The sequence below is a fragment of the Pseudoliparis swirei genome, chromosome 24, assembly GCF_029220125.1.
Source record: "Pseudoliparis swirei isolate HS2019 ecotype Mariana Trench chromosome 24, NWPU_hadal_v1, whole genome shotgun sequence".
Lineage (NCBI taxonomy): Eukaryota > Metazoa > Chordata > Actinopteri > Perciformes > Liparidae > Pseudoliparis > Pseudoliparis swirei.
Genome location: NC_079411.1, coordinates 13309957 through 13328803, shown reverse-complemented (window position 1 = coordinate 13328803; position 18847 = coordinate 13309957). Strand labels below are relative to the sequence as shown.

At 44.8% G+C, this 18847-nt stretch overlaps 1 protein-coding gene across 1 annotated transcript; it reads left to right on the top strand.

Annotated features, from left to right (window-relative positions):
• The first annotated feature begins 1018 nt into the window (after positions 1-1018).
• zdhhc5a (zinc finger DHHC-type palmitoyltransferase 5a) lies at positions 1019-18665 on the top strand. The gene is made up of 11 exons (XM_056408854.1): positions 1019-1484; positions 4242-6307; positions 8466-8587; positions 9121-9278; positions 10627-10799; positions 11481-11583; positions 12102-12193; positions 12845-12971; positions 13404-13512; positions 13627-13736; positions 17568-18665. Exons 2-11 carry the CDS (start codon positions 6144-6146, stop codon positions 18663-18665), a joined length of 2256 nt encoding a protein of 751 aa, XP_056264829.1. The 5' UTR covers positions 1019-1484; positions 4242-6143.
• Positions 18666-18847: the final 182 nt, after the last annotated feature.

Below are 18847 nucleotides of genomic sequence, written 5' to 3'. Positions count from 1 at the left end.
TATTAACAAAATTGACACAAACGTTTTAAGTGCACCGCATCGGTTATTGAGAAGTGTTCGTTGTTCTTATTGCAATAGGGAGATGAAAACTTAAATTAAAAGTGTGAACATTTCAGATGCAAATTGAACCATCAATTTAAATGATGGCTGTCAGTCTCCTTCTTTGTGGTACCCACATTCAGCTATTTCCTCATGAACCTTTTGACTACTGGATACTCTTTCCATGTGAACAGGTGAGTATTGTATTATCATAAGATAGACATGGCCCATCCTTTAACATTCGGCCTTTATGCTTCACATGGAGGCACACGTTGAAAAACGGTTTGTCTTTGTCCGACCCCCTCTGGGAAATGGGTCATCACAAAATCAGCCATTGTTTTTTTCATGCCATGACTGCCCCTTTAGTTTAAGAGCTTCATGGACTTAACTCACACGCACGCACACACACACACACACACACACACACACACACAGTCACAATTCAAATCTGTGTGTGATTTCCTGGTGGCAGGATTTCAAATGGGTTATTATTTTGGAAATTGTGTTGTGTGTGTGTGTGTCGATAATTTTAAATATATTCTCATGGCCCCTGCTGTCATTTTAATCTCCTATTCGTGTTGCCATTGGGTGTGTCCCCCCCCCCCCCCCACACACACACACACACTCTCCCAAGCATAAATTACTGTGTCAGTGTGTCACATGAGAGGACTAAAACCTCTAGTGTGCCAACCATGTTTATTGACAATAACAAATATATGACCACGGTGTATCTATTGCAGCAGTCAACGAGCCCCGGACCATGTTTTGCTGTGCTGGGGAATACATTTAATCACGATTTAGTGCAATCATGATGTTTACTGTAAGGGGAGGGGGGCCAGGAGGGATACGCAATTTAATATGTGTGCAGCTTGATTGACAACCTTGACGTCCAATCAGCGCTATTTTTTGCGACAATTCTGCTGTTTAGACCCTGACGTTAGTTTGTAGTACTGACAAATATGTCGGCCTCTGGGAATCTCTTGGCCACCAATAGTATGGGCATATGAGAGCAGATCACATAATGTTGGGTCTCAAAATTCAGTTTCTTCTTCTCTTTAACTTCCGTATTAGTGGAGCGTCCTGCAAGACAGATGCAAGCTAATTTAAAGAAGAACACGAAAAGAAAAGCCTCCACCCCTAGCTAACAGTCAACGTTAGTGAAGCTAGCTGCGCCTAGTAACATAACGGCGGACGTGTTCGTGTCAGGCTAACTAGCCAAACGTTTAGCTACGTTAACGTGTTCGGTACTAGCTGGGCGCTGGGTTAGCGAGCCACCGCAGCGAAACCCGCACAGCTGAATGAGTTGCAGGGACACTAATGGACGTAACGTTAAGGAGCTGCCCCTGCTGCTGCTGATTATCCCGAGAAGAAACGACACCACTAGGACCGGCGCGTCCCATTCCCCGTTTGTGGACCCAGAAGGAGCGCAACACCCCTCATCACAGGTGAGGTTAATTGTTAGCCTGCTGCTAGCTAAAGCTAACCGGTGTTAACCGGAGTGGCGCTAGCTTACGATCGCTTCTATACATGTGATAGTTAACAGAAGCTCATACAGGACACCGAGCCTGCCTGTCACAGGGCCACCACGGAGGTTATCGCTGAAGCACGACTCGCCTTTGCTTCGGTGGAGCTAGTGTTGCTGTTGCTGTTACTGTGACTAATCTCCACCCTGCTTTCGTTTCATCACGACGGACCCGCTAACATTACAGCCAGCGTCCTATAATGTAAATACATTATAAAATAAAGACCAGATAATAACGCTGGCTCATGTGTGCGCCTCGTCCCAGGTCTGTAACGGTATCATCGTCCACACCCGGCTTCAATTTGACCCGCTGTGCAAAATGTATTTGCGAAATGTATTTCACTTGTATGCACAGGACTTTTGGCAAAATTGTTTCCCCGAAACTATCATCAGAAATGTGCCTATAGGAATTGCTTGTTTTGCTTATCGGCTGGCGGATAGTCAAACCCAGATGGACCTGCAACATGATGATGATGCACGCCAATGTACAGCAGTGGGTCCCCCAATGATCGAGAGAGGGCTTCATGTGATGAAACGTGTACTCGCACCTCCGCCACACTCAATTGTGAGCAATTGTATGTAGTTTGGCGTGCCGCTTGTTTTCAAAGTGACTGGCACATCTTTTTGGACGGGCTGAATCGTGTCCACTGAGCTGTCAAACCAATCGCTGCCGTGTCGCTTGACTCTTCTTTGGGGTTGCGTGTCACCTGGCTGAGCTGGAGCTGCTCTGTTGCAACCGACGCTGCAAAATGGCACGGAAATGTCAATCCCAACGTGGAGACTCGTGGTGAGGAAGGGAGGGTGGTTGGCATCGTTCGACCGGTTTGGCGCATGGTTGGTCCTTCCGTGACTGCAGCGGGCCCCACACACCCAGCATTCGTATGTCTAAGTGGAATGCTGTAGGCTCCTTGGATAGGAGAAGGTGCGTGTGTGTGCGTGTGTGTGTGTATTTTCTAGCTTTTGCAGCATTGCAAAAAAAGATTCTGCTGGACGGAGTAAGGATGCACAGTCTCACATGCAAAGGGCTAATGGTTGAATGAGGAAATATCTTGAATCGGAAATATTCATGAGTCTTGAGTAAATGTAAATGAGGTGATGGCCGTGGTTAATTCCTCTATGGTGGAGGTTTGAGTCAAGGGAGAGCCCTAGTGTGGTTCATAGGCCCATCTGATTCTGTGTGTAGTAACACAGTAATGTGATAGGTTGGGATTTATTGAGCAGCAAATCAAAGTGTGTGTGTGTGTGTGTGTGTGTTGGACATCATGCTGCTTGGAGGTACCAGGTCCATTAGACAGTTACAAACCTTTTATTTTGGCCTTTGCATGTAATACTGGCCACTTGCCAATTGTTCATGTAGACTTTGTGTCGTAAACTGGAAGCGGTATCTTGTCTTGTTAGATTGCATGGCAGAGTGTGTGTGTTTGGTAACAACATTGCTTTATTAAAATCCCCTTCCCACCTAAACACTGAGCGTCAAAGAAGTGGGTCATCACAGGCACTGCCTTTTCGCAATGGTGTGACCAAAAGCTTTTGCCTAAAATCAGTTGTGTAATCCATACAAATGAAAATACACATTAGATCGGCCAATACTAAAAGTTGTGAACCAAATCTGATGTAGAAAGAAGGTTTGCCAGTTGATCTGCATGACTAAATGATCAACATTATTATTGATGCAAGAAATGAACAGCACATTTTAACATTATAAATTCATTAAATGCACACATACAAACACTCTACAATTACATTGAATAATCACACAATGTCAGAACAATTATTTCGTAGTTCAGGAATTGTATTTCTATGGATTTCTCAATGGGAACTGTTTAAAAAAAATACAAATGACATTGAACACATTTTTCCCTCTCGACCCAAATATTAGTTACTGGGATATTTGTTCTTTGTGTATGTTTTCCTTTTACATTTGAAAGGAAATGGGAAGCTTTAATAAAATGAGCCTGCGTGCTGCATACTAAACTGGAGGTTAAAGCGCTCCATCAGTGACGGTGGTCCTGACCACTTCAGGTAGAGATGTATAGAACTGATTTAGCTCGTGGTCACATGCAGGTGATGATGAGAAAACGGGTGAAAAAAAGCTTCCAAAACATTAATGCAGAACAATGAATGGTCAATCCCTGTGTCTGTGCGTCTCTGAATTGGATACATTATTAATGAAGGACAGATGCTGTGACGAATCAACGCGGGAGAGAGGCCAGTCAGAGCTCTGCGGACACAGTGTTTCTGTTACACATACAACAAAGTGACCTCTGAAACGGTTTTGTTGAGAGGAACTCTCGTACTAAAAGGGGTTTGCGTACTACCACGACTGACTGTTTCGGGTTAAATAATGAATATGTTAATTATGACAAATGAACACATATCTAACAGTAAAAAAAAAAAAAAGACATTAAAGACAGTCATGCATGAGAAGTGGAACATGGCCGGTTGGCGGAGACATACTTATTTACTTATTGGCCAACGTACTGATGCAGAGATATCTGCTGGCTGATATCAGTCAATATATCCGCTGCTGTCTGACGTGACTCAGCAATACAGAACAGATAAAGACGATGGTGAAAACAGCTGAGTGTGCCTGCAGCTGTAAAAACATTGCAACACATGTGTTATGCCGTAAGATTATTTAATCTTTACCCAACCCTTGTTCCTCTCCTTGCTACTGTAGGTGCATCTTGACCAACCATCGGACTGGATTCACTTCTTCTTTTGACCCAGGACGAACTGTTGAGGTTGATATTCAATTCCAAATGAACAACCCAGGAGGCCGCTGATCAGCATGGAATTCTGCTTTCGGCGTTGGAGGAGGATACTTCAAACCTGAAACACCTCAAACTACCAATGGCCCCAGAAGTCTATGGCTTCCACTCTTAAAAGCCACAATTGTTCACATTTTTGTTGAGGTCCGTTTTAGGACGTTGCTGCGGAGAGGCCGTATCCTCCAAGGGATTGCTGTGGGAGGATTTATCCAAACCTCAGAGCTCTCTGCTGGGGAAGGAAGCAGAGGAACGACCCTGGAAGTCCCTGGAGAAGGGGGACAACTTGAAAACAGCTTGCAGCTGGAAAGCTGACAGTTACATAACTAACGGGCACAGCCATCCACGAACACAGTGGAGCAAGGAGACTTGGGGGGGGGGTTCTATGTTGCAAGTGCTGGCTGATGTAAGAGATAATACCATCTCTTTTAAACATTTAATTTACATGGATACCAATGGATGTTCTAGTGGATCTCTCCCCAGATGTTTTGGAAAGAACCACAGCATCACCTCCTGCTTTTTGTCTTCCAATCCCATCCCTTGTGCACGCCAGCAGGTGAGGTGGTTTGAATTGGCCACCGGCAGCGTTTAGTGATGCCCCGACACAGGAAAACCAGGCTACTCTACTGGCCCGTTTACAGACTGCTGTTTCTAATACGAGTCCTGGACTGAAAGCAAATTGTCTCCTTTTCTAACACAGATTAAGAGCTTGTCACTTTTTATTTGCAAAACATTTTCTAACCTTGCTCCAGCTGCCCCCAAACTGCTGTTGCGTGTTCTCCACACATTTTGCTTGCACAGACTTAGCAACAAACAAGCCCATTTCCCACATTTAAGGTCTTGACCTGCACATTTTCTAAGCTGAGGAAAGTTGTCATTCCATCCTTTTTTCTTCTTCTTTTATTTCTGCTCCATTTGTCTTTCAGCTTCATTTCATTTCTTCCGGTTTCTACCAAACCAGGCCTACCTCTGCCAACTCTTGTCCCTCACTAACCCTCCTCTATAGACCAGTCCGACTGGATGAGTTCACATCAGGTGCAAGGTTCATCAGTTCAGCTCAGGTTCTCCGTTTGTTAGGATTGGAATGGACTTCCACGGCACCAAATAATTTGTGTGTTTTAATGGAAGGGTCCACATCATGTTTTGATATCTCAATAACAGCAATCTTTTTGTAAATTTCACAACTATCATGTGTTTCACTAAGCCTTCATTCACCTTGCTGTACATCAATCAGATGCTCTATATTTAGACACATTGTACTCGTGTGAAAACGGACCAGGAGGAAGTGTCCGTTGTTCTAGGCTTGTATTAGTAATTGATTGCCATTTTGGGTAGAACAGAGGGGAACTAGTGTTGTGTATTTCAACTCTTTAAGAGAGCTCTGTACAGACAACCCCTCCGTAACAATCCGTGGCTTATTGTTCATCCTGCCTTCCCACCTGTTTTCTGGCTAACAGGGAAAAAAGGCTTTTCGAGCAGAGCTACTTGTAGGTTTATTTTAATCTCACACACACACACACACACACACACACACACACACACACAGACAGTAGATCAGGATAGACCTAAGATCCTAAGACAACAAGCAATTGCTGCACCCCCTTCTCCGTGTGGTGAAGAGCGTTTCCCACGTCAACGTGAAAGAGGAAGCCCCTCTCATTCATCCCTCCATCTGTCCTTTTACATATATATATTTTTTTCATTTCTACACCCAAACTATAAACCCACACAATACACCAGACCAAAAAGAACATTTAAACTTCACGGCATAGCAGCTGCGGAACAGACACACCCACCGCTACACAAAGGAAGTGATGCCAGGTGGCAGCAGTAAGAGTGGAATGCGGGGTCCATCCTCGTCCCCCCTGCCCCATACCGTGGTCCCAGCCACCAGACCCCTGAGACCCTCCCGCTACGTCCCGGTGTCGGCCGCCGCTTTCTTCCTCGTTGGCTCCACCACGCTCTTTTTCTGCTTCACGTAAGTAGCCTTGTGCATCGTCTCAGACACATGAGAGTCTGACTATGAGCTGCAATGAAATGGCTATTTCATATTGAACATAATATCAGGGATTATGGACAGCAGGGCCTTGTTCTTTGTCTGGACAACTGAGTTTGCTTAATTGGATTGGTGATTTTTTTATTTTATTACATAAACCGTGATTGTTTTCAGACTAAGCCTCGGCCGCTTGCTTTTCATTTCAGCACCCATGCTCGCAGCAGCAGCAGCAGCAGCACACACGTGAGGGACGCAGCCAATAGTTTGGCCCGGGCGTAACACGTCCTTAAAGTTGCAGTAATTCATATTCTTTTATTCACAATGGATCAAATGGCTATGCATAAGGAGAGGTGTTGCTGGTGGTTTTCCACAGAGAATTACCACCAACTGCATGACCCTCAGTTTAGTGTCTTTCAGCGGAACGTTTAGTGTTCATGGCCTAAAACTGTCCTGTTTGGTTCAGTCTCACAGCTCTCGTCAGCGTTGCTTCCAGCCGCTGAAGGCAGGTGTTCTTTAAGTGAAATTAATCAACCAGAGCCTGAACCGTTTCTCAGGAGCTGCTAGAAATTCAAACGCGATTTAAAAGAGGGGAGGATTTAAGACTTTCATTGATGAGGTGGCCCCACAGAATTTGAGTTCAATAGCGCTCGTGTTCCCGATTCAGGACAGATTATCTGCCCAAATGATTCTGCAGTATGAGGGGAAACCACGATTTATACATCCATAGAGAAACTAGTGGGACATTAGCAAATAGCTAAATTAATTATTATCTTTAATTTTGTTGTTGCATTATTCATATTTAGGGCTGCACGGTTGGTTTAGTGGCTAGAAGTGTCACCTAACTGTGTGTGTGTGTGTGTGTGTGTGTGTGTGTGTGTGTGTGTGTGTGTGTGTGTGTGTGTGTGTGTGTGTGTGTGTGTGTGTGTGTGTGTGTGTGTGTGTGTGTGTGTGTGTGTGTGTGTGTGTGTGTGTGTGTGTGTGTGTGTGTGTGACCCAGGTGCTACCATGCAGGGTGCCACAATATGTAAAGCAATATTTTGTGGACTGCTATCAAGAGTAAAATCATTACAGCAATATGTAATCCTATTATTATCCTAATATTAGTCTTGAGACTTTAGAATAAAAATAAACAAGCAAAAAAGGAGTGGACTGAACCAAGGTCGTTTCAGCGTCATGAGTGGTGTCTCGAACAGAATGCTGTCAGTCAATGGGGTTGTTGTTCCTCATCTTCCTGACATCTCCCTCTGGAGTGGACTTGTGTGTGGGAGAAGGAGAAGCTAGTGGACAGAGTTGGTGCATGCCTGTCACTTCCAGGCTTCAGATGTGTAAGGAGAAAGTAGGCCAACATCTGTCACTCTGACAAAAGCCCATGATCCAGTCACCCTCGCCTGTTGGTGTTTGTGTAGCTACTTCCTCTTATTGTCTCACTGGAGAAGTAATACTCTAAACAAAAAGGCAGACATCAGTTTTCACAAAAATAAGTGAACAACCCAAAAACATCAAAGAAGCCTGCCTGCAGATCAACACGCAGTCGAATGGTTTTAATCCCGAGGCTTTTATTTTGAAAAGTAATTTGCATGAATATGGTATGCATAGTGACACGGTGTCAGCTATAGCCAGCTTTATTTCTCAAAACAGTTTTCAAACCGAGTTTGTCAGAAGCACACGTGTGCTGTATTAGATCAGCTTTGCTCAAATGTAACATGTGATTTCAAACTGCTCCAAATATCTTCTTCACACATTGTGTCGATTTGTAGAAATTAAAAGCAAAACATGGGAATGGTTCAAAAGTAGAATGGAAAAGAGGAAACCACGAGCCGCATCCCTTTTAGGGGCTTGGTCAAAAACTGGGCTCGCATTGAATCATCCGTCACTCACAGGTTTGAGTGTACGTACACACTGTTGTGATTTTCGCTCTAAGAATCTTAAACCTCGAACTCTAAATCGACTAGAATACAATCAAACCCCAGATATACATATAGAGATCATATGTCAATAATTATTAGCCTGTATGTTAACGCAGCAAAAAGTGTCCCAGCAGTCTGTCTTTCAGGAAACGGCCTCACTTTCCTTACAACTGAACAATATCTAATGTGACAGAATCTTTGTCCTGCGGCCGTCCTCTGTGTTCATGTCTCAGGTGTCCGTGGCTCTCCGAGCGTTTCTCCGTCGCTGTGCCCATCTACAATGGAGTCATCTTCCTGTTTGTTCTGGCTAACTTCTGCATGGCCACGTTCATGGACCCGGGCATCTTCCCGAGAGGTCAGTTCATGGTAGAATATACTGTGTATCGTGTGTTGGTCATAGGCCACTAAATACTCTAAGGCTACTATAGATATGTTAATATTGTTGTGGTTTCATTTTTATAGTGTAACAATTCAAGTAAATGTATTTCAGTAGCCCATTATCACAAATCACAAAATGTTAGCCACAATACTCGTATTAACATTTGAATAGCCTGAAAAAGATGAAACATGTTCTCCGCGTCTGTCCAACAGGCAGATAGATGATCATCGATCAGTAAAGGAGTTGAAGCAGTAGATTTTAAATGTGGTCAGCACTTACACAGCAGTAATATTACCTGATCCACAGCAATGTATCGGGTAAACTGACTGTTTTATTATTTAATTGACCTGAATTGAGGATGGGAGGAAATAAGGAGAAGAATATATCAAGTTCTGCATCATCAGATTTGAGTTTGAATATTGAGCATGTCAATTGTTGGTGGTTCAAAATGTCAATTTCAAGGGTTTTGTGTTGGTGTGTCGTCATGTGTGTGTCTTCTGTCCCTGCAGCTGAGGAGGACGAGGACAAAGAGGATGATTTCCGTGCCCCCCTCTACAAGACTGTGGAGATCAGAGGGATCCAGGTCAGGATGAAGTGGTGTTCAACCTGCCGCTTCTACAGGCCGCCACGGTGCTCGCACTGCTCCGTCTGTGACAACTGTGTCGAGGTGTGTTTACACTCATAATTCTGACTAAGCAACATTTTAACTCGCATGACTGAAGAGCTGGTTCTGCTGTCGACGTCTCCCCGGCTATTCCTCTTTGCTGTGGATGTCTGTCTTTGAAAAGTAACATAAAGTGAAAGAATAATGACACTAGAAATGTTTGCGGTGAGTCGACTAGTCCGTTAAACATTGCTACCCTTGCTAGTTGGCACCAGAAATACCAGTCAGTTAAACTTATTCTTTTATTTATGTACATATTTAAATGACTTCTCATTAGACTCGTCAGCTGCTCCTGACCCGCCTACAACCACCTCTTCTGTCTGATGCTCAGCAGTCAGTCTGGTTCAGGATGGACGAGCTGCAACGAGCTTATTAGCTAGCTGTCGGCTAGCACGTATGCTACGGACGAAAGCTAAAGAAGCGAGCTCAGGGCAGCCAGCTAAAACTAATCAAACTTGTATGCTAAGATACTTATGGTGTAAGCCTTTCAGCAATTATAATGCAGCACAGCCAGTTTGAGAGGCGCACTCATAACCAGAACGGAAACTGGGTAAATTTTGATTTTTGTTGCATTTAAAATATGACTTTGGTTGTTGAAATAAGTGTTTACATTTTTCTCAGCTTTGTGAGTGTCTTCATGCCAGTTTAAGTTTAAACTTCCTTTAAAACATCAGGGAAACTAGTCATGAGGAAAGAGTGCTGCAGGAATGATTCCTATAACCTTTTTCGAAAAGGTTTTGTTCTCCGATAATATGTCAGTATTCTATTGTTCTAGTGGAGACGAGACGTCCCCACTAGAACACCAGTCCTCCGTTAGCCGAGTGGGGACCAGAAGTCATGTGACCGTTGTGGAGTTCCTTTATAGCCTAACATTAGCTTTTTACTCCTGATTGCATTCATCCTTCAAACATAACAGCTGTGTTTATTAGTGAAGATTATCTTGCTGAACAAAACCTGTTATCAATGTTTGTTTGCCACAAAGCTTATTTTCTGCAGTAATCCATTAGAAAAATCTCATTAGGGCTTTTGTCGAGGGAAGCCCAAATGGTTTGGTGTCATCCCCACAGCACGCTCTAAATCCTTTGAGTCGTACCGGAGATCGACCTGTAGAGACCTGCAGACAGAATGTGTGAAACATTGAAGCATATTTCAATATTTACAACATTGGGGCAAAATGTAAACATCAAAACAAATTCCCCAGCAGGTGTCTTTGTTGTCGTGCCCTGTTACATGATGTGCACTGCAGCTGCTGCACGAGGAAGTACTTTCTGAAAGCTGTATTAATGTTGAAGAGTGTAGACAAATTCCATAACATTTCTGTCCTGTCGCCTTGTCTTTTGACCCTCGGTAGGACTTCGACCACCACTGTCCTTGGGTAAACAACTGCATCGGCAGGAGGAACTACCGCTACTTCTTCCTCTTCCTTCTGTCTCTGACTGCTCACATCATGGCAGTGTTTGGCTTTTGCCTGTTCTTTATCCTCTACCATCGGCAGAACATCGACCGCCTGCACGCCATCGTCACGTATCCTTGACGGATCTTTGCCGGCTCTTTTTGCCCCGTCCATTGTAAGATTGCCGATTCTGTGCAGTTACAGTGTCGTCGACCTCGGCATCGCGGTCCTCCTTGGCTTCAACCCATTGTTCTGCTTGTGTCAGATGTCCTGATAATGTATTGCAGGGTGGTGTGGGAGGATTCCTAGAGATCACACAACTCATTGTCTACATTGATGTCAAGTTTAAAAAAAATGTCTTACTATGTGAAATGGCAACGATGGGGACTAACGTCATCACCCATTAATAGGATTAGGCTTATTTGATCCACAATAGTCTCAGTTCTACAGTCAAACCCAAGTCATGCAAACCCACAACGGTTAAGGGACCCAAGTATTCATAAACGTTCAGAAAAGACAAAAATAACACATTTATACTGCATGCAAAAAAAGAGGAGGCTCGTGGGTATCCATAGAAACCATTTTCAAGGGACCTTAACCCGTGCCAAGATTGAGCCGAACTCTGAAACATAATTTAGCCTCCGTTCTGTCAAGCTAGCTTGCGTGTCCGAACACCACCAGGCCAAGCTGTCCACGTCCTCGATACAAATATCCAAATGAAATTATTTTCTATGGGCCTTTGTCCAGCCAGATCTGTTTTAATATATTCTCTTAAGATATTCCTTGACCCCCCCCGCCCCCTGTGCTGTCAGGCTGGCTGTAATGTGTGTTGCAGGTCTGTTTTTCATCCCTGTTGCTGGCCTCACTGGTTTCCACTTAGTGCTCGTGGCCAGAGGCAGGACTACCAATGAACAGGTAGGGCAAATGAAACGTTTGAGTCCCAGAATATGAATTGATATGAATAGGACATCATTAAAAAAGGATGCTTTTAGGCAGAAAGAAATGGCTGCGAATCATTCACTTTGAACAGATGCCAAACCAGAAAAATACACAACTTGACATAATGAGCTATTTCACATTTTCAACACCGTTTAACACCGACAATAACCCAAATGACCACATCCCTACCTGTACTCTGGGTAACTGCAGAGAAAGCCCCGTACTATTGCATCCAAAAAGTGACACCAAAAAGTGACCCTACATTATAGAATGATAAATACTCATATAATAATGTTTCCTTCCATCAGGCATCAATCCAGAAATATATTTCTCAGTACCATTAAAAAAAACTTTTCTCCTGGGCTTTCCATTTGTATTAAGAGTCCAATCCTTGAATCATATTGTATCATAGTAACAACCTTTCATACTCTAACCATCCTCTTTCTCGTCTTTTCACCTTCCCTCTTTTGGCGTCTCGATTTTTCTTTCTTCAGGTAACGGGGAAGTTCAGAGGGGGCGTTAACCCCTTCACCAATGGCTGTTGGAAGAACGTCTCTCATGTCCTCTGCAGCTCACAGGCACCCAGGTGCATTATTTATACTTTTCTCTATGTAACTGCTTCGGTCTCTGCTTGTCCGTTCATAAGCATTTCAGCATTACGTAGTCTCCACCTGAAACCCCTCAACATGTCTCGGTGTACTCAACATAATACAGTCGAAGACCATCGTTTTACGAAGAAACAGAATGCCCGCAGTATTTGCAAGTATTTAAGCACTGATGGTAAATGGTACATTTCAGTGCAGTGGATCACTACATTCAAAACCAAAGAATAGTTTCCACCAAGAGGTTCCCGTTTATTTTAATCTAATGAACTAAAAGGCCTGCTGTTGTCTTTGTTTTCACGGCGGTCTAAAGACTTGAAGACCGTCATACACGTGAAAGAAGAAATCCTAACTTTGTTTTTGGTCTCGCTGTCTCTTTTTTACCATTCGCTCACAGTTTTTAGCAAGCAGTGTGCTGTGTGTTTTACCAATCGGCAACGGCCTTCTATGCAAACCCCATCCTGAAAGTTCTTTTACAGACCAGGCCCGGTCTGGAGTCCCAGGCTGAGCATTTAGACCCTGGACCCTGGTCATTGCAGTCGAAATACAATGAGTTCCTTTAAAAGGTTCCAAGTCCCTGCAGTCAAAAAGGGGCTTCTAAGTTGTGACAATGCTGTACTTGTATACTTCTGCAGGTATCTGGGCAGAAAGAAGTGTGTGCAGAGTGTGTGTGTGCAGCCTCCTTTTCTGCGGCCACAGCTGACAGAGGCCCAGCTGGCTGCAAAGATCCTGGACAACGGCATACAGGGAGACCTGCACCGGGTAAGAACAGCTGGACGCGAGCGCATAGGCCATACATACTGCAGTTGCATCGTTTTGTTTCATTCAAACACCAGTTAAACATGTAGGTAAACACATGTTATGTAAGGGTGCTGTGCTTCTCACGTCTGCACTAGTGTTCTTATAGGCCGGTTCAGATGGCAGCGGGAGGTTTAGGAGCTGTTTAAAATTCAACAGCCAGAAATCCTCCCAAGGTCTCATCAGTTAATGCAAGACAGCCACATCTGTCAGCCCAGTTCATCCAGCCTCTTCCTTTTGCTCTCAAAGCCCACCCAAGGGATGCATTTCACTTTCAGATTATTGTTAACAATTATTGTTCTACATTCCTGTAGTATTTTAGATGGCAATTTAAAAAAAATCCCATTTCAGTCAACGAATTGTGACACTTTGAATTTCTATCTGACTTCCATCCAGTCTAAGTCCAGTCTGGAGATGATGGAGAGCCAGTCCTGTGACGCTGAGCCTCCACCTCCTCCGAAACCAGAGCTCCGCTACCCTGGAATCACCAGAGGAAACACAGAGGGTAATGCTTTCTGACTCTCATGGGCTCTCAACTTCCTGTTGTAAAAACCAGATCTGATTTTATTTTGACTTTACAGTGATGTTTTGTATTCTTTGTCTCCCTACCCTCATGCAGAGTGCAGTCTACTGAACAAAGCCCCTCCCACCCCCACCATGTACAAATACAGGCCCAGCTACAGCCCCGGCAAGAAGCACACAGCGCTCACACACGCTTACGCCAACCAGGTAATGCACATATTTATACACTGGGGAGACTGCCAGGTGATGGACACGGACAAGTCAGCTCAGTTTCTTTTTTGCCCAATATCCCAAGTCACACATTTGCCTCAAGAAGCTTTGCAATCCTCTCTGTCCTGAAAAACTAGCCCAAAAGTATGTAACAGAAAAAAAGGAAGAAACCTGAGGAAGGGCAGCAGAAGAGGGATCCCTCTCCCTGATATACAGATGTGCAATAGATGCTGCATGTACATATTAATCGATATAGTAAAACTAGAGTATTGGCAGTAATGAGTGTGATCAAATGATAGATATACTGTACAGGACTGTGCGTAGAATAGAAATGCTCAGAGTGAATTTATCACTGGTAAACAGTTGCATAGTTTATAAGTCATGGGCTTTTATTGTGAAAGGACTACGGTTGTCAATATGTCTGGATATATTTACTCAAAATCTGCACTATAAACCTCAGAGTAACTCATACTTAAAAGGTGCATGGTGTGTATATACGTGTTTCTGATCAGAGTAGTTTTTACATTTGTCCCTGCATGTGCTTCTTTTATCGCTCATCGATTTCTTTCTAATGTATCTAATTTATGTTTTTCCTTTTGATTTCCTGTCGGTCATCTGGGTTTGGTTTCTCAGTGGCTTTCTGTTGGTCAGTATCAGTAAGTGATTGTTCTGAGAGCATTGTTTCCTTCTTTTATCTTCTTTTTTTGTTGTCATGCCCCTTTTCCGTTTCCTCCGGACATGGGTGAAATACTGTTTGACCACATTTGAAATGGTTGGTTCTGGGCTATAAGACGGATGGTCACTTTTGTGTTAAAATCAAAACATTGTACCATCTGGTTCATACAGATGAGTTAGTTCTACTCTGTATTTGTACCCATGTCTGGCCCATATCCTCCAACGTGTCTATCCAGCACACTATTGTTTTGATTCTCCGTCATTTCTCCCTGATTAGAAAAGTGTCTCCTATAGATTCCCTCCAGTGTTTGTCAACATGAATGACTCCACTGTAGCTCAGATCCAGAAGTAAAAGCTCAAATGGACCTCCATTTTCCATTTAGAAGTCTGTCATGTCCTACCAGTAGTTTGATATGTTATCCTGATGTTTCATGCTCTTGTCACCTGAGTTGGTATCATTTCCTGTTCTCAAAAAAAGGCCACAATATATGAGAGTTTATATCGAGTTCTAATCTCGGTAACAAGTCTTTTCAGGTCATCACTGAATTGTTTTCTATATTTAAGTTCAGACAATGGTTCACTTTTAAATTCATGATGGATTCTTTGTCTGAATTGAGGATGAGGATGATAACTTGTGTAACCTCAAAAATCTTTAAACTACTTCTTGTCAAGGGAGAGAAATACTTTTCTATAATATGTATATTTAGTAATTATATGACTGACAATGCATTATGACTGGATCGAATACCTTTGTTGGGACTTCGAAGGGTCAGTGAGGAATACGTCCTTCCCTTTTCAAGGACACGCCTCTCATCCTTCACTTCCTCATTCAGAGAAAAGGTCTGTCAGACATTCAGCTGCTCGAACTTTTTTTTTTATGCCTCCACTTCGGCAACAGTTGCAGCAGGATACAAAACATGTTCCAGTTGTCCGTTGGTATGTGTCTCCATACATCCAGTCCATTCTCATTTCTCAGGAGCAACTTGAGGCCATTTCCTCAACTGTTACACGTCCACCTGAACTCAATGATGACAATATGTTGTGGGTCAAAGCTCACTGTGACCTCATCAAACACATTTGTAGCCATAATAAAATACTGAATAATGAATATACTTATTATAGCAGGATAACATTTTGGACAGACACGGATGTAAACTGCAACATGACCGTACTGTTCCCGTTCAGTCAGGATAAACACGGGAAGTCGAGAATGTTTTATTTAGTCTGATCGGTTCTCATCGCCCCCCCCCCCGCCCCCGAGCCTCTTCGGCCCTTAATGCGGTGGGAGGGGGGGTAATGGCAACTTTCTAACGTCATTATTTACTTGTATTATACGACATATACTTATACTTTACTCTGCTATTATTGTCCAATGAGAGATGAGAACTATTTTATTAAATGAAAAGGGATATGATGGTACATTCAAAATGTGTGAATGTACCAAACCTTCTGAAAACAAATGACTGTAGCCTCCACGATAGAAGTCGTGCTTTGTTGAAACGTCTGCTCTTTGTTTCAGCACCAAAACCACAGACACTCGTCTACACAACAAACCACAGACACTCGTCTACACAACAAACCACAGACACTCGTCTACACAACAAACCACAGACACTCGTCTACACAACAAACCACAGACACTCGTCTACACAACAAACCACAGACACTCATCTACACACAACAAACCACAGACACTCGTCTACACACAACAAACCACAGACACTCGTCTACACACAACAAACCACAGACACTCGTCTACACACAACAAACCACAGACACTCGTCTACACACAACAAACCACAGACACTCGTCTACACACAACAAACCACAGACACTCGTCTACACACAACAAACCACAGACACTCGTCTACACAACAAACCACAGACACTCGTCTACACACAACAAACCACAGACACTCGTCTACACACAACAAACCACAGACACTCGTCTACACACAACAAACCACAGACACTCGTCTACACACAACAAACCACAGACACTGTCTACACACAACAAACCACAGACACTGTCTACACACAACAAACCACAGACACTGCCTACACACAACAAACCACAGACACTCGTCTACACACAACAAACCACAGACACTCGTCTACGCACAACAAACCACAGACACTCGTCTACACACAACACACCACAGACACTCGTCTACACACAACAAACCACAGACACTGCCTACACACAACAAACCACAGACACTGCCTACACACAACAAACCACAGACACTCGTCTACACACAACAAACCACAGACACTCGTCTACACAACAAACCACAGACACTCGTCTACACACAACAAACCACAGACACTCGTCTACACACAACAAACCACAGACACTCGTCTACACACAACAAACCACAGACACTCGTCTACACACAACAAACCACAGACACTCGTCTACACACAACAAACCACAGACACTCGTCTACACACAACAAACCAAAGACACTCGTCTACACAACAAACCAAAGACACTCGTCTACACACAACAAACCACAGACACTTGTCTACACAACAAACCACAGACACTCGTCTCCACAACAAACCACAGACACTCGTCTACACACAACAAACCACAGACACTCGTCTACACACAACAAACCACAGACACTCGTCTACACACAACAAACCACAGACACTCGTCTACACACAACAAACCACAGACACTCGTCTACACACAACAAACCACAGACACTCGTCTACACAACAAACCACAGACACTCGTCTACACACAACAAACCACAGACACTCGTCTACACACAACAAACCACGCGCTGTTTGTAGCTAACAATTATCATTGATGCATTATTGGTATCGAAGATTACTTTTCCTTAAACTATTCAGTCAAACACTGGTTTGGTCGTTGATTTGATCATGTCCATTTGACGAGCCTTCATCTGAGCATTGTATGGTGATTTATTCTCAAAGTAAACACTTTGAATATCTATATAAAGTCTAAAAGCCGGAGACTAACAACATCAGTGTGACCTGTGAAGAGGAGAGCTATGTGCCACAGTCGAGGGGTCAGGATGTCAGAGGTTCATCGGCTCCACTCTGATTTGCTCAGCTTCTTGTTGTTTCTCTCCCCGACCACACCTCCTTTTCTCTTTCTCCTCCTCGTGCCTCCTCCAGTTAAGTCGAGGCGAGAGTGTTGGCAGTGCCAGGGACTCCTCCACCGCCTCCCTCCTTCAGGCTAGCCAGCAGCCTGGTTTCCGCTCCCAGCCGAGCCTGGACCGGAGAGACCCTCCACCTGAACGAGTGGGCGTCGGAGGATGTGGGGAGAGGAGGGAGGGCAGACGAGAGGTGGGGGCAGGAGGCATCCCTGGCTACTCCCTGGGCGGATGCTCGTACCCCTCCTTTTCTGACCCCGCGGTCCTGTCAGGAGTGGCCTCGCGGTCTTCCAGCTCCGCGCACACCTCGGCAGGCGCCGTCCACATCTCGGAGGCCACCACCACCTCGGCCAGCTTCAAGAACTTGGCCAATCGGACACCCCCGCCCCACCACGGGAGCCTGTCATATGAGAGTTTACTGGCAGGTGGTGATGATTTTGACAAAAGGGTGGTGGCAGGATCAGCAGCCCCTGAGGTTTCCTCTGGGAGACCCTGCACTCCAGCAGCAGGCGGCTACAACTCCGCCTTCCTGTCGTCCCAACAGAGAGATGCTGAGATGCACTCCCAGTCGCCCCATCACTACCACCGCTCCTCACAACACCACCACTCCTTCCTCCATCTCTCCTCTTCCTCCAATTCCTCCTCCACGCCGCCGCCTCTAGAGAGGGAGCGCCTGCTGAGCGAGCTCCACCCGGGCTCCCACCCACCGCTCGCCAACCATTCCTCGGCTCCCCCATCCTCTTCTGCCCCGCCTCCTCCACATCACCATCAACACCAGCATCAACACCACCACCACCATTCCTCCTCCTCTTCTTCTATGTCCCGCCACCCCCGCTTCACTGCCCCTCAAGCGCCACCCCATCACGCTTATCCCTTTCGCACCCGCTCCACTGACAACCCTCTGGGATCCACCTCCACGACCCACCCTCCCCGCTCCCCGCACCCTCCACCTCTGGGCAAGTCGCTTTCTTACTCGAGTGCCGCCGCTGCCGAAATGCAGTACCGGCTGGTCCGAAAGGCCTCTGCGTCAGCCGGAGCGAATGCAGCGGGGGTAGGAGGTGGTGGAGGAGGAGGAGGAGGAGGAGGAGGAGGAGGAGGAGGAATACAAGCGCCGAAGTGAGTATGAATTTAGTTTGCATGATTGCTTTGCTGTTAACCCTGAGAAAAACCCACCTGCTCGCCTGAAAACCTGACAACCTGATTGACTGCTCCTCCTCTTCTCTTCTCTCCTCTCCTCTTCCTCCTGCCAGATTTCCTGTGAGTTCTTCCTCCTTTTCCCTTTGCTTGTTTCTCACTTGTATA